This window comes from Melospiza georgiana, chromosome 6, assembly GCF_028018845.1.
Source record: "Melospiza georgiana isolate bMelGeo1 chromosome 6, bMelGeo1.pri, whole genome shotgun sequence".
Lineage (NCBI taxonomy): Eukaryota > Metazoa > Chordata > Aves > Passeriformes > Passerellidae > Melospiza > Melospiza georgiana.
This window is the reverse complement of record NC_080435.1, coordinates 6544023-6563627: the sequence shown is the minus strand read 5'-3', so window position 1 is coordinate 6563627 and position 19605 is coordinate 6544023. Positions and strand designations below refer to the sequence as shown.

Below are 19605 nucleotides of genomic sequence, written 5' to 3'. Positions count from 1 at the left end.
GCGAGGGGCTTGCAGGGGTCTCTTCGGCAGCGAGGAGGGGCCTGGAGGCAGCAGGAGCAGCAGAAACAGCCAGGCTGTGCTTTGGCACCTATGGCATGGGTACCGCTCCTGGCAACAGGTCTGGCAGCCCCAGCACAGACCCTGTCCCTGTCGAGGTTCACCAGGGCTGCAAGTACTGCAAAGGGAATTTAAAAAGCAGCATACACACACCTTCCACAGGCACAAAGGAGGGAAAAAAATGCATCTCAAGATTTCCGGTCTCTCCCCAGAAAGGCCAGACCCATTTTTGTATCCAGCTATGTCTCAAGAACCATTTTGTCTTGGGTGGGTACTCGTTGCTGCTACTCTTCCTTACCAGCCTGAGCAGGTTTCTCTTCCCTACCTCTCCTCCCCAAGCTTTGCAAGCTCAGAAAACTGTGCAGGTTTTGCTGTGGACAGAAGTGGACAGCATCAGTATTTTTAGATCTCAAGGCTACTTCTGTACCTGAACAGGAGAACTTTCCTCATTCCCTGTATGCCCACTGTGCTCCCAGTCCCTGTCTGTGACAGTCCTGGATGGCATGAGTGGCACTTCTTTAGCAGTCCAAATATCCAGTCCCACCAGTGTTTCTTACACCACAGAGCTGACTGCCATTGAGGCCATGTATTAGTTCTTGGCCAAGACCCAGGACATCAGCTGCTTCTCCAGAGAGAAGAGCAAGCAGAGCCCTTGAAGGCATACAGTCCTGCTCTCTCTCAGGAGTCTGTCTCCTGCCAGACAAACTGAAAAGAGATGTTACTCCTGGACTAGCAAGGAGACAAGCACACACCCCCGGGATCACCATGTGCAGGTAACCCTGGGGCAGCCTCTTGAGGGTGATCTAAGCGTCCCCTTTGCTGTTTGGATGCACAGACTGAACTGTACTACATGCAGGAGCCAAGAGACTCAGCAGCATTCATTCAGGGAGCTTTGATGTAGCTCCATCTCAAAGCACAAACCCCGCCTACCAAAATGTGATTTCTCTGCAGCATGGCTGTTATTTGGCCTCTGACCTGGGGCAGGAGGTAAGGGTGCTGCCTTGTCCCACAGCCAGATCACTGCCACTGCAGCTCACCTTCTGCTTGGATGCCAACCACCAAAAGCTCACCCCTTAGTGACCTGACCTTTAGTCAAGTCACCAGCCTTGGCTCAGGCTGGCCTGGCAAAAGACCCAATTTGACCTTTTCCTACCTGCACTGCTGTCAGTCAGGTCAACTCCTTAGATGCACAGCAGAGCACAGGGCCCCTGGGAGAGTGCACACACATCTGCTGCAAATTAAGAGACAGCACTTCCATCCTAGCCAGCATCTCTGCTCACAAGGCATCAGCTGATTTTTCTCTTTCAAATTGTCCAACTGATCATCAGGTTCACTTCAGACCAACTCAGCCTTAAAGGAAACCTGAGGAGAGGTTATGTGCTCAGAGAAGTTTTGCTGTTCCTCTTCCCCAGCTGAACCACCTGGTCTCCACCCAGGTGCAGCTGTGATACCAGACTGCTCTCTTTCCATCAGTCATCCTTCTCTCTGCTCTTTCCCCCTCTGCCTGAAATGGCCACATTTCCAGCTCCATTTCTCATATCCAGGTGTGTTTTCTATTTTCAGACCTATCAGCCACCTTCTCTTGAAGCCACTCCAGCTCCTTCCTTCTGCAGACAGAAGAGACATGGAGGAAGGGAATTTTCTCAAGCACCAGCACATGGAGCAGGCAGTTCTGCTAAAACCTCAAGGTTAGCCATTTCCAGTCCTGAGCCACATCACTATCATTCCTGTGACAGGTAAAACAGATATTCTGGCCAGCACAGGGGAGGAGGCTCAAACCCAATCTCTCCAGCTTTGATTTACATTATTCCACTCAGGCTAGAAAAAGCTGGACTGAGTTTACTGTCATTCTGGCTTGTCATCTTCAAAGGCACAGGCTGCTGTTTTCAAAAGGTTTTAGCCATGTGTGAGCCACCCCAAGCACTGAAGTTTTATTTTTTCAAGACCAGAAAGTCCTTGCCAGAAACAAGAGAAAAATTCAGCAATACCATGAGCTGAGGCACTCCTGTCCCAGATCAGCCCCACTGCTGAACCTCGACAAGGAACTGCATGGCTTCGTGCACTTCCTAAATCCTGCTGGTTACTAAGAAAAGTACTGTACCTCATGGAACTCTGCTCAGTTAGAGGTTCCACTAAGTGGGTCTACTACACAGGAGCACCAAGTAGGAGGACTGGATGCACAAGAACTTGACTGTGTCCTTGCTAGTTATTTGATTGCTAAGTCTAGTGTATTTAATACAAGCTCATGACTTGGCTTGGAAGTCATCAGCCAAAGGTCCACCACTGACAGGGGACCCTAGTTGAACAGTTGTTCACAGCTCTGTAGGACTTTCTGCCCCAATATCTACCCTCAGTTGAAAGAAGCCTTCAGGCCATCCTGGTGAGCACCCCAAAGCCACTGCTCCCTCTGCCCAAGCCAAGAGCTCACACTGTGCCCATGTTGGGGGTGCTTGTGTCAGGTACTGTCAGCTTGCCCTGAGACACAGAACACAGGAAACAGGAACCCCCAAACTGGCATCCATTTCACGCTACTTTCTTCACAACGGCCTCCAGCAGTCCTCTGCTGCTCATGAAACAAAGATGGTATCTTTACTAATGGTTACTGATGGCTGCTTCTTTCCCCATAAACTGGCCAAATCTTTTTGAACTCAAACTGTTAGCACCCACAACTGAGGAAGAACTTGTCACAAAGCTAAGCAAGGCATAGACTTGTTCAACCTGCCATCTTGTACTTTAACCAAGCATGCCCAATTCTAAATATTAATGAAAACAATGAATAGTCATTCCCTACTTGTCACACAGTTTTACCCACCTTTATCATTTCAGTTGGGAAAAGATGCCAGAGTGGGTGAATCCCAGCCTACTTATGAGGTTTCTTGAAGGGAGCTTTTCCCTTATCTTTCTTTGGCTGGCCTGATGTATGTGTATCATTCCCAGTGCTACTACCTGAGCTGCAGCTCTTCCAAATACCACCATCCATATCCCAGGTACTGACAGAAACCTTGCAAATGTGATCTCCTGCACCTCCACAAAGCCTTCTAGATCACTTAGGAGATGTAGCCTCCCCTCCCTGTGACTCTTTAGCCCCACAGATTCAGTCCCAAAAATTCCATTTACCAAGTGAAATAACTGGATGACATCAAAAAGAGGGTTAAAGACACTTATAAAAAGTTTTATTTACAGACCATTGCCTAAGCATGAAACTCTCCAAATGACAGAAGTCACTATTTCTGTAACCTATGTGTACAAAGTGCATGTCTTTCCCCTTTCTTCTCTCTGTAGCAGAAGATGGGGGGAGGGGAGTATCTCTTTTTCTTTATACCTTTCTGCCCCCAAGACAATGGGAGTAACAGCTGGGTCAGACTGAAGGGGACAAGACCTGTTGATGACTGGGTTATCCACCAGGCAGACTATGAATAGTAGTTTAGAATAAAGTAAGGTTAGGAAAAGTGACTCTTTGTTTACTTGTTCAGTCTGCCGAGTGGATTCTCTGTGGAAAAAGGACACAAGATCAAAGCCCCAGGGAATGGGAAGGAAAGGTTATTCAGCTATTCATTAAATTTATTCACAGACTCAATTCAACCACTTCAGGTTTCTCAGGTACATTTGACTCAGTTTCTATTCACAGCCCTGTTGCTCTGGGTGCAAACACAGGCTCCAAAACTGAATCTGATTATCCCAGTGGGAGAGAACTCCTGTACTCCCCAAGCAGTTAGTTCCATAAGCTCACATATAGCCCCACACTATCTGTGTCAGGCATGGATGAAAGGTTTTGGACAGCAAATGAAAACAGCGCCAACAGCAGCCCATTGCACGGGACGAGCTACTGCATCTAACTCCTCTTGGAAACAACCTCGAGAGAGAGAAACAATTCTCGAGAGAGAATCTCCTGCAGTAGCACCCTCCCTTGCACTCTTTGGTGCAGGCAGAGGTGCTCTGCCAGCACTGTGCTGACCTGACAAGTAACAGGACTCCACAAGGAGTGTATGGTTAAGAGCCAGGAGAGCTACACAATCACCTCGCTAGGCTACAAAGCACCAGCGCGAATGCAAGTGGCAAGGAGGAGCACTGGGCAGGTACAGGAGTTCACTGTGTGGAAATTCAAAACACAGATGCCAATACAGAAAAGAGCAAACAGAATAGACACTGGACTCTGAACTTGAGGAAGACTCACTTCAAGGAGCTGATGTGTAATACATCCTCTGTCAGTATGAGGCACTGCACAGGCTACACACCAGACACAGGCTCCATTTGAGAGCTCTCAGTCAGGGAAGGATTGTATGAGTGCTGGGCCCAGGTGTAGCTTCCTTATTACTTGGATCAGATCTATTCTGAGATACTGCTTTGCTCATATCAAGGCATGATCTTATTCTCTGAAGAATTCCTCCTTCTCAGAGTCACAGAATCAACTAGGTTGGAAAAGACCATTGAGATCATTGAGACCAACCTATATGACCTAACATCAATATGTCAACTAGACCACAGCACTGAGTGTGACATCCAATCTTTTCTTAAACACCTCTGGGATGGTGACTCCACCACCTCCCTAGGCAGCCCATTCCAATGCCCAACTATTCTTTCTGTGAAGAACTTTTTCTTCATGTTCAGCCTTAACTTCCCACAGTGCAGCTTAAAAGTCCTGTCTCTAGTTGCCTGGGAGACCAACCTCCACCTGGCTACAATCTTCCAGGGAGTTGCAGAGAGTTCCTCTTCCCCAGATGTCAAACAGCTCTGAAGTGGCCCATTCCAGGCAATAGCACTATGAGTCACCTTGCAGTGGCAATGTTCTTTTGCAAGGAAAGTTTTAAGTGCCTTTCAAGGGTATCTGTTTTTGTGCTACAGTTGACCTTCATTTTGTTTCCATCCCACATAGCATTACCTTGATTTACTCAGAAAGCATCTCCTTCCTTGTCAGCCTAATGAAAGAAATACTGAGTTTTCCCTGTTCTCTTGTAGGATGGGTACTCTATTTTTGACATTGTAGCAGCTTCCTTCTTAACTCCTACTATAATTTGAATTAATCAGCATACATCACTACCAAGTACTATTGCTGAGAAAGGATGCTCACTATTTCTGAGATATGCAGATGCTGATTCCTGCATCAATGCATCAACTCATACACACTGAGCCATTGTCAGAAAAGAAAGATACACCTGGGAGTGAGCAAGTTGACAGAACGTTCTTGCCCTGTTTAATGTGGGCAGATTTGGGCATGGCTGAGAAGAGATGTATTTGGCTCCCTGGAGACCAGAAAGCCAAATATTCCCAAGCACAGGTAATGCAGCGCCCTTCTGTGGCAGCTATTGGAATTACACAGTTACACGAGACCCTGGATTTCCTGTTGCAGACGGCAAGTTCCAGTCCCTCTGTGACAGCAGCTCCTAATTTTCTGGTCACCTCTTCAGCGCTCTCTCTCTTCACTTGCAAGGTGCTTGTCGCTGGCTGTAGGAGACAGTAAAAGAGACAATTTGTCTTGACCTCCCTTGTCATACTGAAAAGCTGGCAGAACATGTGACCAGCTTCTTGCCTCCTGGGATCTGGAGCATTGCAGGCAGATGACTGGACCTGCTTGATCTCCTGCTCTAGCCCATCCCCTCACCAGACGGGAGAACCTGGCTGTGGCCCATTCTGTGGAAGGAGAAGCAACCTCACAAGAGCAAATGCACCAACAGTGTGCTTTGTGACAGCTCCAGCACAGGGCACCGCTCTCCACCGGACAACGGAGCTAACAGTGTGTCACACAAAATCCAAATGACCTGCAGGCAGACCACTGCCATATTTCTGGGCTGTGGATTACACTTAGGAGCCTTACACACCCCTCTGCAAGGAAGTCCATTTTGTTCATTAAAATGGTGGGAGTAAAAATGGAGCCTTATTAGCTTCCAGAACCCGGTAGTTTAAGCCAGATCACACTAGGAAGTACTCACAATCACAAACTCTTTCCAGAGATCTCTGAAGCAGGGAGATCTGTCACTTTGGCTCGTTTGTACAGTTCTTCAGGGCATGGCTCTTCCGCTCCCTCGTGTTTGCGTTTTGGAGAAGCCTGGTCTGCTTGAGACAGCCTCACTGCTGTAGAAGGAAGAAGAGACATCACTGCAATGGTTTCTCTGTGTTTAGACGGCCTCACAAGTACACCCATGCCTAACCTGCCATAGAGCTGGGAGAAAGAAGATTGCACAAGCAGAGAGCCATTTGGTCACAGTTTCCCTGAAAACTTTTACCAAAAAATCTTTGTTAAAAGCAGAATTAAGTCACCCCAAACACAAAAGTATCCTCCTTTGACAGAGGACAGCTTAATTATACCTGAGTAACCCTACAGCGATCTGCATTTCTCCTTTAAGTGGCTGCATATGATCCCATACAGGCAATAAAAGATTCACATTAATAAACTCTTATTCTTCAGCCATTTTAGACATGAAGGCTCACTGGGGACTTTTGGAAAAAATGTAAAGGAATGTGAATGTTTTCCTAGCTGCGTAGCCTCTTCCTATTAGAAAAGGATCCTCTCCTGCCCGTAACCTTTAACATGACATGAAAATCAAAAGCACACAAATAGGTCCAACTCACCTGTACTGGTGCTGCAGCCCTGCCCTGAAGCAGAGTCTGTGACCGGGCCACTGAGATCTTCCACACAAGAAGGGACAGATGCCAGCAAACCTAGAGAATGGCAAGAGGATTTGAGTTAAGAAACAAAACACTCCTGGGCTGGGAGAAGCTTTTCACAGAAATACCTTAGTGATCACCAACCAGCACATCCATATCCCAAAGCAGGAGGAGTTCAGAGCTGCACTGACCCAGTGCTGACTATAGACACACACTGTGATCCAGCTGTGCATTTATTTAGAATATACTGCTTAGGTTTTCTTACAAAGTGGACAATGGACCACTAGTGGTAATATAGACTGTGCCATGCTATCAGCAGCTCTCAGACCTAAACACTCCACTCTTAGCTGTCTGAGAACATAATGGAGCTCTCCCTGGAAACCAATTGACAAGATTTGGCAGGCACTGCTTCCTCTTGCAAGGACAGGCCAGAGAGGCAAGTAACACCTATTTTAAATCAGGACCTTTTCTCCCAGCATTTTATCTCCTATTAAAGACACAAATGTTTGCCATTGCTGGTACTTACAGAGGCCCCTATAGCGTGACAGCTGCTGGTAGATCTGCTTCATGCGCTCGATGTTCAGTCGGCTGGTCTCTGCGTGGTTCACCATGGGTTTGGGGTAGTCCACCCCAATGATGCACTTGGCTGCCTTCTGCACAGACTCTGGGGCATTCCATGGTTCGTAGATATATCGTGAAGGGAAACCCTTTAGTTTGGGCAGATACCTCCTGCAACACAAGTAGAAAGCAGTGCAGCACACACAACACACAGAAAGTGCCATGCACCTGTGAGCCCCTAATTGACTCCAGCTTAGAGATGCAGAAACAAAGATCAGCTCCAGTCAACATCACTTACTTCACATAGTCACCACTGGGGTCTGTGCGACGTCCGAAGCCCACAGGACAGTAACAGTGGAAGAACTGCTGGAAGAACGCGCTGCATGAGAGCCACATCCAGCTGCCCGCGTTCACGCTGAAATCTGCATCCAGCAACAGCTCATCAAACACCTGCAGCAATTGGAGGAAAAGGCACTGAGACCTTCCCTGGGGAGGACTTTGTGGCAGTAGGACCCAAGATGCTATTTCAAATGGCAGGCACTGAGCTATGAGAACAGAGCAGCAGCACAGAGGTGATCTGCTGGCTGAAGGCAGTTGGCTGGTCAATGCATCTCACTTCCTGACACTTTCACTTAGGGAGGCATGGTCTGCTCACACTGATAAAGTGCTGGCTTATCTCTCATGCAGCTACAGACTAAATCACTACCTAGTGTTGCAGCAAGCTTTGGGTATTGATCCTAGCCTGGCAGGCATAACTAATGTAAAGCATGAACCCTGGGAAGGAGAGGATGCTGCACAGAAGAATGTGCGCCAAAGCAAGAAGAAAGAACCCCTCTGAAGGTCCCAGACCACACTACCACTGAGAGGCAGAAAGGTTTCAGCAGTAACTCACTCACATCCATGCACTTCAGGCAGCACTTTCAATTATGCTCTTTGTCAGCTTTGTGACCAGAAGCCTCTGCCTCCACTTTTTGTGTAGAGCACTATGTACACTGGATAGATTCAAGCTGTGTGTCCTTTCAGATTGGCCCAAGAGGAGGGTCTTTTACCTCTTTCCTTGAGAGACTCTAGACTCAGATTTCACAGTCATGGAGCGCTCCCTGACCGGAACGGTGATGGATTTTATAATGAGGAAAAAGGTCAGGTTAAGAAGTGACATTAAAGTTGCAAAGAAAACAGATGGACTGAGAGAATTTTTACAAAAAAACAACCCAAAACTAAAAGCACCCCCCCATTTAGTTATGGTTACTTGAGGCCTGTGACACAGTCAGAGCCTTGCAGTAGAAGGCAGAAAGAAGTCAGGCTGTTGGCTGGCCAAGAGCCTGCTAGCAAATCCTCTCTTCCATGCACCTTTTACACGTGAAGCAAAAGCCATACCTGTGTGCCCATCCTTGCAGCAAGTGCCAGGGAGATTTTGTTTTCCTTATGGCCTCCTGCAAATATCTGAAAATGCCAGGACTCACCCTGACTCCTGACTCCCAGCTGATCCAGAGGTCACCCCTGGTCAGGAAGCAGGCCACTGCATGTCTGGCCAGATGGTGAATCCACCCTTCTTGTCTCAGTTGGGTCATGATTGCATCAATCCAAGGGAAGCCTGTCTTGCCCTCTGCCCACTTTGCCAAGGCTTCAGGGTTCCTGTCCCAGGGGATTTGTATGCAGATGGGATTCCCCTCCATGCGATCAAACTTTGGGTTGTTGGTGGCTGCTGTGTAGAAGAACTCCCGCCACAGCAGCTGTCCGTACAGAGAGAGGGGGGGTGTGCTGTTCCGCTTCACCTGTGGAGAGGGAACATGGCTGCTCACAAGCACTGAAGGACTGCCTTCATGAAGCTGAGCTGTGAGGCACCCATGCACTTGCACACATTTCCCAAGTCAGCTACTGACCACTGCCATAAAGGAGCTCATTGCTGGATCCCCCCTTATTAGAAAGCCCAGATGGTAAAGTCAGAGCACTGACAGGGATTCACTCAGTACAATGACAAGCGACTGGAACGATGTAAAACTAGCTGTAAATGGCTCTGCATGGCTCATAAAACAGAAGTCCAGACTGAAGAACAAGGTACCACCAGATTTAGGGCCTGTGTGAGTACACACAGGAGAACTACTTTCTTACCCAAAAGCCTCCTCTGGTAGTAGCAACAAGCTCAGCCCAACAATTAAATGCTAGGGAGGCAACTTATCTTTTGCACCAATTCTGGCACACTGTCTGGCAACCAGCATCATGCTATACATGCTCAAACCCCACCTGCCCTCCAGGTGAACCTTTTGTCTTACCTTCTTGTACAGCTCCCAGAGACGATAGTAAAACAAGCGGCAGGACAAGCAGCCAAAACGCAGGTAGGGACTGAGTCCTGTAGGGCTGGCCAGCAATGAATTGGCATTCATCCGTGGTCTTTCGTAATTTGCAACCCATGCCTAGACAGATTCAGGAGAAATGAGCTAAAGACCCCTTGTATTTGTGGGACACTGCTAAAGGCAAGCCCCTGTGCAGGTGGTGAGGACGCTCACATCTGTCAACACAGTCTCTTTTATTTACTTCCAACCACTGCTGGGAGAGGTCCCAACCCCATGCCCCATTCAAGAAATGCAAAACCTTTGCTCCAGGATTTACACTAAAGTTATTTTGCTCAAGAGGATTAATTTGCTTTGCATACAGGAGCTAACAACCTGGAGGGTTCCTAGAGATACCAGCTAACACAACTGTTTACGTCCAGGTATATTTATCTCATTTTACACACTAAACAAGTAAACTGGGGAAATTCAGACCCTTTTGTGGAGCATTATATTGATAATTTACTCCCTCTTCAGCACAAGTATTTATGCTTTGATTTCCACTACTGACATCAAGCCACCCAGCTGGATGGATTAAAGAAGTACAAAATGGTTAAAACTGAGCCATGCTTTGGCAGCTGGGTCACCTTCCATTACTTTGAAATTGTTTACCTTGTGCATTATAATCAAGAACACTAGCCCCATTGAAAAAAATCTGATTATTTCAACAAGGAGCTCAAGGAATGTCAGCCAGTGAGACACTCTATCAAGATGCTGAGGGACAAGGGGATGGCATTCTTTTATAAGCATGTACTCACACTAATACCCAAGGTAAAGATAACAAGAGGTGGTGTGCAGTGTGCAGCAGGGACTGAACAACTTAACAGAAGAATTTCCAACTTTGCACTCCTCTAAAGGAAACTGAGAAGTAGACACAAAAAAGATTCCAATGTGCTTCAAACAGCAGCATAAAAAATATACTGCTCTAAATTTTTGAACCATACACTCCTTTCCACAGGTGAACATTATGACCACTGCTAGGAAGAGCAGGGAATGGGGTAATAGGCAACACTACATTTTTCATTTGGAGGCCCAGTCTGTAAGAAACATCACTTAAATAAGGGGTTACCTTTCTTTCCAAGTGTTTATCCAGCCGTGCCAGAGCTTCTGTCTCCCCTCCTTGCCAGACTGCAGGGGCAAGACCATCAGTAGGAAAGCCTGAGAGAAAGAACTTTGTAAGATTTGATGCTATGCCAGACAAAGGGCATAGATATGGGATAATGCACTAGCAACAGCAAGACAGTACATACTACAGTTGCCTAATGTGGCTTACTTGCTGCTCTAATACTTGTACAGAGTCAAATCATGTAGGATATAGGGAGAGCCTGCTCATGACACAGCACTTCAAGGGCCTCTCCCTGCAATGCTACAGGCAGCCTTATGGTGACTTTCCCCATTGCTCACAGCCAGCATTCTCTCTGGTGTGTCAGCACTACCCACAGGGCTCTGCTCCAAAGGCCAGAGCAGCTGGCAATGAAACATCTGCTTCACAGCTCTGCCTTACAAAACACCTTGCCATCGACATCAGCAGCTCACTAGGCAGCCCAGCAGCTCCTGGTAAGGCTCCTATTCTGCTGATGCTGGTGCTAGGGAAGGCACTGGATTAGTGCAAAAGAACCACTGCAAAGGGGGAAGCAATAATGCAGTCCCCCTACAGTGCTCTGGGCACACAGAGGAGCCTCCCCTGGCAGTAAGCAGAGCAGTGTGAGGTTACAGGTAGTCTCACATTTGGCCAGACAATAAAGAAAGTAGATCCATGCAGGACTGCAGCCCTCAGGATACTCCTGTTGTGAAGCCCCATGCTTTTACATGACTGTTGAAGCTGTGCCTTAGGGTGTCAGGATACTTCCTATAAAGCTGGTATGGAGTTTCCAGTCACAGACACTATTCTGCATTAGTCCTTTCTTCCCCTGCATTTAGATTCATTTCCCTGATGTAGGTCTTGCATTCCTCATGCCTCGGCTATTCATTCTCCTTCTTCAAGTCTTACAGGACTGTAAGCCACAGCAGGATGAGTGGAAGGAATTTTTGTAGTATCTTTTGTCTTGCTAAGTTCCCAAATTGGTGCTGCTTGGCAATAACGGAATGAAATTATCTAAACCTGGTACACAGTTAGTTTACCTCTTCAGGTCTGTTACACAACATGCCTGAGACAGCAGCAGGAGGAAAGCAGCTGGTGAGGACATGAGATCCTAGTACAGTGGTTACATGCTCAGTATAGCAGAGAGCACATTGACAGATGCAGAGCCCTTCAGAGCAGTGCTAAAGGGGATGCTGGGCATCAGCAGCAGTGCAAGAGATGCCAGTGTGTTATCACAAGGTCTGGCACTTGCTGAGAGAATTAGGCCATGCTATGGCTAGAGGCAGCCCATGTCAGGTGAGAATACGTGCCAGCCACTGAAAACAGTTCCACTAGATCCTGTTTCAGCTAGCAGTAGTCCTTGCCTTCACTCTTGACACATACCCAGCTCTTCCAGGGATGGGACCCCATAGACATCGTCATGGTTTTCCTGGATGTCCACTTTACATGTTTCCATCTGCTGACTTATTACAGTGCTCACTGGCTTCTTGGGGAGCTCCATACGGCTAATGATGGCCTGGAAGCGCTTGTAGGTGAGGGGTGGCTTGTGGCCATTGAGCTCAATTATTCTGGAGATAAAATAAACAAGGTGAAACAACACAGCCTCACTACCAGAGACAACACAAGGAAATGACATCCAGACTGGACCCTCCTATCTCTGCTCAAGATAGCCCTTCACTCTGATTACTGAAATGCTTATAGGCCTACGTTTCACTTGATGAATCCCTCAAAGGACATTACAATCAGCCAAACAAAAGTCTAAAATACATTAGAAGACAAAATATCACATATTTCCATATCTCCACAGGGAAAAAAAAACAACCCTCAAAACAGCTCCAGCTGAATCAAGCGGAGCATCATATCTCTCTCCTGGAGCTCATCAGACCCCTGTATGAAATCTATCTGATTACTGCCTGTCTCCTCAAGGTGGCAAATCCTAGACCTGCATCTGGGTCCCCTGACACCTTGTGATATCCAAATCTGATTGTGACCGTACTTCCTTCTTTTCTGACACAGAACACAGAAGACTCAGCCTGTTAGTGACCCCTCCTCCACCTATCTTGGATGAGACAAATCCCAGTTTGCATCGCTCCTCTCTGCCTGTGATTAGAGAGATAACTATCCTCCCTCCATGCCATAAGGTCACGAGCAGCCCTGTCTCGTGGTACTGACCTGTGTCAGATCACACTATGGAAAAAGACAGGTTTTCCTATCTTTTTTTTTATCAAGATTCTCCATTCCTCTACTTCATCAAGCATCCACAGCCTGCTGGGGCCATGCAGTCTTATTTTTCCTGGGACAGAGAACTTTGAGAAGCCCCCTAGGCACGGTAAACTTCCCCAGGCTGAAAGACGCCATTTTTAACCCCTCTCCTGTAGGACTGGAAGGAGTTAACAGCAAAGCCGACAGCATAGGGATCGCCAGCATTACATAAAGCAGAGGCAGGCAACCCCACGGCTCACACAGGAGCCGCAGCACAGCAGCCTTCCCCACCCATTACAATCAACAGCTTACGCAAGGGGCCGGGCTTAGGGCCGAGCGCTCCGGCGGCGCCATGTGCCGCCCGTTCCCGCGGGGCCGCACGTGTGGCGGGGCGGAGCGACACGCCGGGCCGGGCTCCCGCACGTGTGCTCCGCGGTGACCCGGCTCCGCGGCCGGCCCCACGGGCAGCACGGCAGAGCAGATTAAAAATGGAGCCTCCTGCAGCTTCCTCCCTGTTTTCTGCTTTTGAGTTGTAAACGCTGGGAGATAAAGACATTAACGAACAGGGCAAGGAGGGAGGGAAGGCTGCCATCGGGATGTGCACAGCACTCTGACATAGACATAGCCACAGAGACAGATATATTTGCATTTGCCTTACAGCCAACACATTCTGTCCTGCATCACCACCAGAGTGCATCTTCTCTGCTTTCCTGCGTGCATTTTTTGGCTGTCTCCACGTCCCACCCCAGAGATGGCAAGAAATGACAGAACTCATCACCCACCACACTCTTCTCTGTGGCTGCTTTGTGAGTCCCCAAACAAGACCAGCCAAAGATCCACAGAAAAATCAGTGTTTCCACTGGATGCGAAGTGAGGCATTTCCAGTTACAGCACTCTAGAGAGGCTCACTTGTTTCCATAGGAATTCAGAGCTTGGAAGAGAAAATGTGACAAAGCTGCACCATGTTTGCCCTGAGGTGCTTGTGACAGGGGCAGGGAAGCTACTTCTTCCACACTGCCTCTTTTTTCAGTCCTGCTAAAGCTGCCGTTGAGTCAGAGATCCACATCATTGTACAAGATCCACAGCTAAAACTTCTGCGGACAGCTGGCTACTTGGAGCAAACCACTGTGACTAGCAGATGGATGCTAGTGTCTGTGCTTCAAATCCTCAAGGATGTGAATATGAATGAAGTTACCTAGTACCACTCCTGAATTCCTAAAGACTTACTAGATAGGGGACACAAACATTATAAGAGAGGACTAGGACAAGTTGCACATTTCACAGCACCTGACACTGGCATAATGCACTAAATCTGGACCTTTCACAGTATTGCCAGGAAAAGAAGTATTGAATACTGTATATTGCACAATATGGGATATTATACAACACTTACTGAGTATTGTAGTACTGTTCAGGCCTTCTGTACAAAAAATTGTACAGGAAGCTCCTCAAGCAGGGGTCCTTTCCTTCCTCATACTGACCTTCTAATCCAGGCCACACACTTTCACATGACTTTCAATGACAAATAATGGGAGGCCCCTCCCCAGGATTTAATACTCCCAATCCACCCATCTCCCCCAGCCCAATTTGCCACATGCAGCAGTTGTTCTAGCTTTCTTGAAGTGGAACAGAGAACCACTGTATTCATCACACAGAAGTTACCTTACCTTAGTTAGTGAGCACACCCAAAACTGGCTGTGCTACCAAACTAGAAATATGCTGCCCAGCACTATCTGACAGTAGTACCTTGATGCCAGAAGTTATGAAGGTCTGTTTGACCATCAGTCACACTTCACCTCAGGAAAGCAGGCAACCCAAACCTGACCAAACAATTCCAGCACTGCTATGATTATAAGGTATCCTATAGTCAGTCACCTGTGACAGCAGAGTGTCTGCAGACTCAAACTCACGCCCTCACAGGTGTCAGCTTCTGAATCATCTCCACAGCAGTGCCCCTGCAGGATGGCTAATGGGCTCAGGAAAGCTGCTGGCCTCAAACACCTGACACCTCAGCTGGCTTGCAAATGACAAGGCTGGGTTCTGGCAAGGGACTGAATGTGCTCCCCCGCTTCCTTGCGGGAGGAAGAGCTGGCTGCCAGCGCTCGGCATGCAGGCTGCCCAAGGCAGCCCAGCACCAATTCACGCGGACTGTGTCGTTAGCCTTGCCAGCTTATGCAATTGCTCTGATCCAAATCCCCGCTGCAGAGAGCTCATGGAGGGCTCTGTCTAGTAGAACAAAGGGTATTTCTACGGATTCAGAGAGGAGATGGAGAGATAAACAACTGATCTGTCCATCCAACAGATGCTGAACAAAGAACAAGTGGTTCAACTTCCGCAGAAACACATACTGAGAAGATGAGAGATGAAGAAGTGACTTGATGACAGGCTGGGTATCAGCAGTGGGGGAAAACACCTGACACCAGAGCACCATGCAAGATGGGAGAGGATAACAAGATGTGGCAGGCAGAAGTTTGAGTAAACCTTCTTCGAAATAACCCACCTTTTTGGCACAGTGTACTGAACTGCAGAAGCACCAAGGCACGCACACCTCCCCACGCTCAGTTCATTTAAGTTAGCACGTGCTCCTATGAGAACTCATTCTACAGTCATTTCAGCCTTAGCCTCGGGCATTTGAGGAAAAGGTGATCCTGATGTATGCTACAAGCACACAAGATCACAGTGTTCTTTTCTGACCTAAACCACTCCTGCTGAACAACCCAGCCTGCCTGGAATTACAGAACCCACAGTGCCGACCATAAGTAAACACACTACAAAGGATTTAGATCCTAAGGAGGAGAAAATGGGCAGACCCAGGGAAGAGACAAAACAACCTGTCACCTGGAAGTTGTCAGACAGAATAACTGTCAAGTAAAGGCTTATGAACAGGCTAAGCTGATACCCAAGAACTTATCTTTTCTGTCTGACTTCTACAATCTGAACATTTCTCAGCTTGACTGGGATTTCCCAGATTTTCTCAGGAGTATTCTCAGCACTGATATTAATTTTCTACACCCCTCTCCTTGTTTTGGGGAAGAGGAGGTAAAAGATGCTCTGATAATTACACAGGTATGCTGGCAGTGCCAACAAGAGGCAAACTGTAATCTTCCTACTGGGTAAAACTGGTCAAATTCACAAGTTAACTGAACAGGCTCTTGGCAAATGTTTAAAATAAGCTGGTGAAGGTGGTACCAGGAACACACTGCAGGGGATAAGAGAAGTGCTGGATTCACTTGTGTAGGAGTGAAAGATTAGTCTAAATTGTTTGAAACTGGGCTGACAATCTTGTCAGAAACCTGATTAAAGAAAGATGAGAAGTAGGATGCCACCACCAGGTATTATTACCACCTGCTAATTATGCAGGAAAAACATTAGGGTGAGCAGAGGGACAACACATACCAAGAGTTAGAAGCTGGAAGGAGACATAGTCTGAGACTTCCAGGAGAAATACAGTATCAAAAACTGTATTACAACCTGCTGAGAAATCTCAGAGATGCCAAGAACCAAGAAATGTCAGAGTAACCAGACACCTCAAGTACATCCACACAGACTGGGCATCCATCACACCCCATCACCTGCCAAAACCCAGTTTTCAAGTTGCCATAAATGACTGCTTCATGAAACAAGAAATCAAGAACCCACAAGAAATGTTAATTCATTATTTAGTCTTAGACAGTGCTAAGGTATAGCTGAAAATGCTAGTTATCACTTGCCTGCTCTGTGACTTTAGCATGCATCAATTTAACACCCTTCCAGGAGCAACAATATCATACAGATCTGAAAAGCTATTTCAGAAAGATCACAAGAGTCAAAACAATTAAAGAATAGCATCAGTTAAGACAACAGAGGCAGAATCTTTTGGAAAAATGAAGACAAAGACAGAAACCCACCAAACTTTGGTGAGTTAAATGAAAAACCACAGCCTTCTTGCATCTCCTAATCGAAATCAAAGTTTGAGAAACTTTTTTTAAAAAGCATAAGTAGCAAAAAAAAATCCAACCAAAACCATCCCATTTACAGATATTCCAAGATATTTACAGGCCCAAGAGGTGATAAACTCATTAAAGAGGGACTGTAAGAGCACAAGAAAACCCCTGCATATATTTCTGCAGGTGTATTCACTATGGAGGTATCTAGGGAGGTTATGACTCTTGGTTTTTTTAAAGAAAATGTTATCAGATGCTGTGACAGATTGGGAGAACAGGAAAAAGTGCCTGGTGGAAAAAAGTGCACAAAACAATGTGCTATGCTTGAAAAGCTTGCCAGGGCCACCAAATATTCACCAGTATGTCCAAATACTATAGGGGAAAAAAAAGAGTAAATACCACTCCTGATTTTAAAAGCATTTCAGGGGCATCAGAGGGACAAATGAATAGACTGATGTGAACATTAGGCAGATGGGTAGAAAACACTAATGGAAACAGTGAATGCATGGATATATGCAATATATTGGAGGGTTAATTTGGCCTTGGTAAAAGGGAAGTTGTGCCTGAAAATCTATTAGAGACATTTGAGCCTGGGGCAAAGGAGTCAATATATCCTCTGTGAATTTTGAGAAATTTCATTCACATCCCTCAATAAAAAAATTCAAAGAAACCACAATAATTTGCAATAAAGAAAAAGGTCCATGCAAACAGAAAATTCTTTCATTTACAGAATTAGAGAAGGAATCTATTTTTCGAACAGGAAGAGAAATCCTACACATAGCTGAGCTAGGGCTTGTGCTGCTCAATATTTTTTACAAAATATCTGGGAAGGAACAAAAAAGAGCATGATGATAAAGATTACTGACGCAATAAGCATCTGGGATAGCTAAAGATAAAAGGCAACTTAACAATTTCCCTATATGCCACATAACCAGCTGCCAAAAATATCAGATGAAATTGCAGTGTTGGTCATGTTGTTTCTCCATATGCAATCCTAAACTTATTTATACAGTAGCAGCCTCTCAAATAGCTACGACCATTCTGGAAGGAAGCCCTGAGACATCAGTTCAATGTTTAGCAGCACTCAGAAAAATCAGAAATGATGCTACTGTTAGGAAAAGACAGGACACATTATAGCACTCTAAAAATCTATGTTGCTTCTACATTTTGCGCACTTGTTGTCACTTTCACCACTGCTCTCCACCTCTAGAAATACCTGGAAGTATAAAGAAAGGTGATAAAATAAGAGATTTAGAACAGATTCCACATGAAACTCTCCACTTTGAAAAAGACATAGGTGACATGAAGAAGAATGTGATGGCCATTGACACTGGAGGGGTGAGGATGTAATAAACTTTGGTAATAAACATAGTATTCTAATGCAGAATTAGAAAACAGCACCTGCTCACATGACAGGTTCAAGAATCCTTCTCACTCCAGGGACAAATATTTCCACACAGCGTGTGCTAACTGCAAAGCTCCTTCCCATAGGAAATTATGGATGTTAAAGATTTATAGGAGAAAATCTACATTCAGCATTACTGGCAAAAGTCACATCAGAAAGAAAAGGGGAAAAAAAAGGGAGAAAGAAAAAAAAAAGCAAGCAACCTGTAAGAATAGTACTAAAACACAGTACTGACTTTGAAGTCAAGCATACCTTAGAGTCTTAGCTGCAAGACTGTCACCACCATTTAAAATCACATGTATATAGAGGGACTATACGTATAAGTAAATATATAAAAACTCAATATCAAAACAACAAACATAGCAAACACACAACAAAGACAAAGCATTCAGGTTTTAGAAAAAGGAAAGTTTGTTCCAATCTACCTTGTTTTACTTCTTCCAGCTGTCCTGATACATCCATCAGTTAAAAGCCCTGCTTTCATAACCTGTTCGAGACAACAGCTCAACTACCTTTATTACAATGAAGCAAAAAAAAAAAAAAGGCAATCCATACATTGAGGACATGCTCAAGGAGAGCAATCAATAGGACACAGCTGAGCAAATTAAATGCCACTCAAGTACAAAGTTTAATAAGCTTGAGGCAACACCTTTCTGTACATTCACGTCACTGTCAGCACTTTGACGTGTTCTAATCAAAGCGGAGTGTGCCAAGTAATCCTTGCGGGCTCACTCAGGATGACAGCATCAGTGTAATGCAACAGACTGAAGTCTTTGCAGACAGGACAATCCCAGCCTAGCCCTGACAGCACCTCTGCCCTTTCTGTGCCCATACCTGTCCAGGTCATAGAGGGTGTGGGAGTTCTCTATCACCACCTCCACACCAGCCTCCTTGGCCAGTTTGACGATAGCTGCATCCCTCTCCTTTCCAAACGGCTCCGAGTCATATTCAAAGGTGAGACGAGTGACTCCCCATTCCTGCAAGAAAAACAATACACCCAGCTGTCAAACAGAAGACTATTCCCAACCAACACAGTTACAAATGAAGATTTCAGAATTCCTGAGAAATTTAAAGTTCTGGAAGCTTTGAGAGTGTTGCTGTGAGGAACAGCAATCTGAATTTGACACAAGCAAAGAAGCAATAATTTTATCAGCTCTAGCAAACATCAGATCTGCTATGCAAATTTGTAATGTCAGGCTCAAAACACAGCAGAGGAGGTTCAGTTCTTATCTATTACTGTTCTTAGATTTCAGCTCAGTTCCTGAGCCCTACCAATAACACGTTTTGCTGCACATGCTGTCCTGAAGTAACCTTACCATCCAGCATTTCAGAAAGCTCTTCCAACAGAAGTTCTGCTCAATCCCCCGTGTTTTTATGTGGCAACATTAAGTAAAATCAATACAGTCTAAATTTTTCCTGATATCTCTTTAAAGACATCACACAATA

The 19605-nt window shown here is 46.0% G+C and overlaps 1 protein-coding gene across 1 annotated transcript; it reads right to left on the bottom strand.

The window, feature by feature from the left end:
- Nucleotides 1–3208: 3208 nt before the first annotated feature.
- Nucleotides 3209–19077, bottom strand: CRY2 (cryptochrome circadian regulator 2). The gene is made up of 10 exons (XM_058025509.1): nt 18994–19077; nt 12013–12197; nt 10618–10706; nt 9492–9632; nt 8682–8993; nt 7517–7668; nt 7187–7389; nt 6625–6714; nt 5985–6123; nt 3209–5499 (listed from the first exon to the last, which is right to left on the bottom strand). Exons 2-9 carry the CDS (start codon nt 12128–12130, stop codon nt 5987–5989), a joined length of 1242 nt encoding a protein of 413 aa, XP_057881492.1. The 5' UTR covers nt 12131–12197; nt 18994–19077; the 3' UTR covers nt 3209–5499; nt 5985–5986.
- Between the last annotated feature and the right edge of the window lie 528 nt (nt 19078–19605).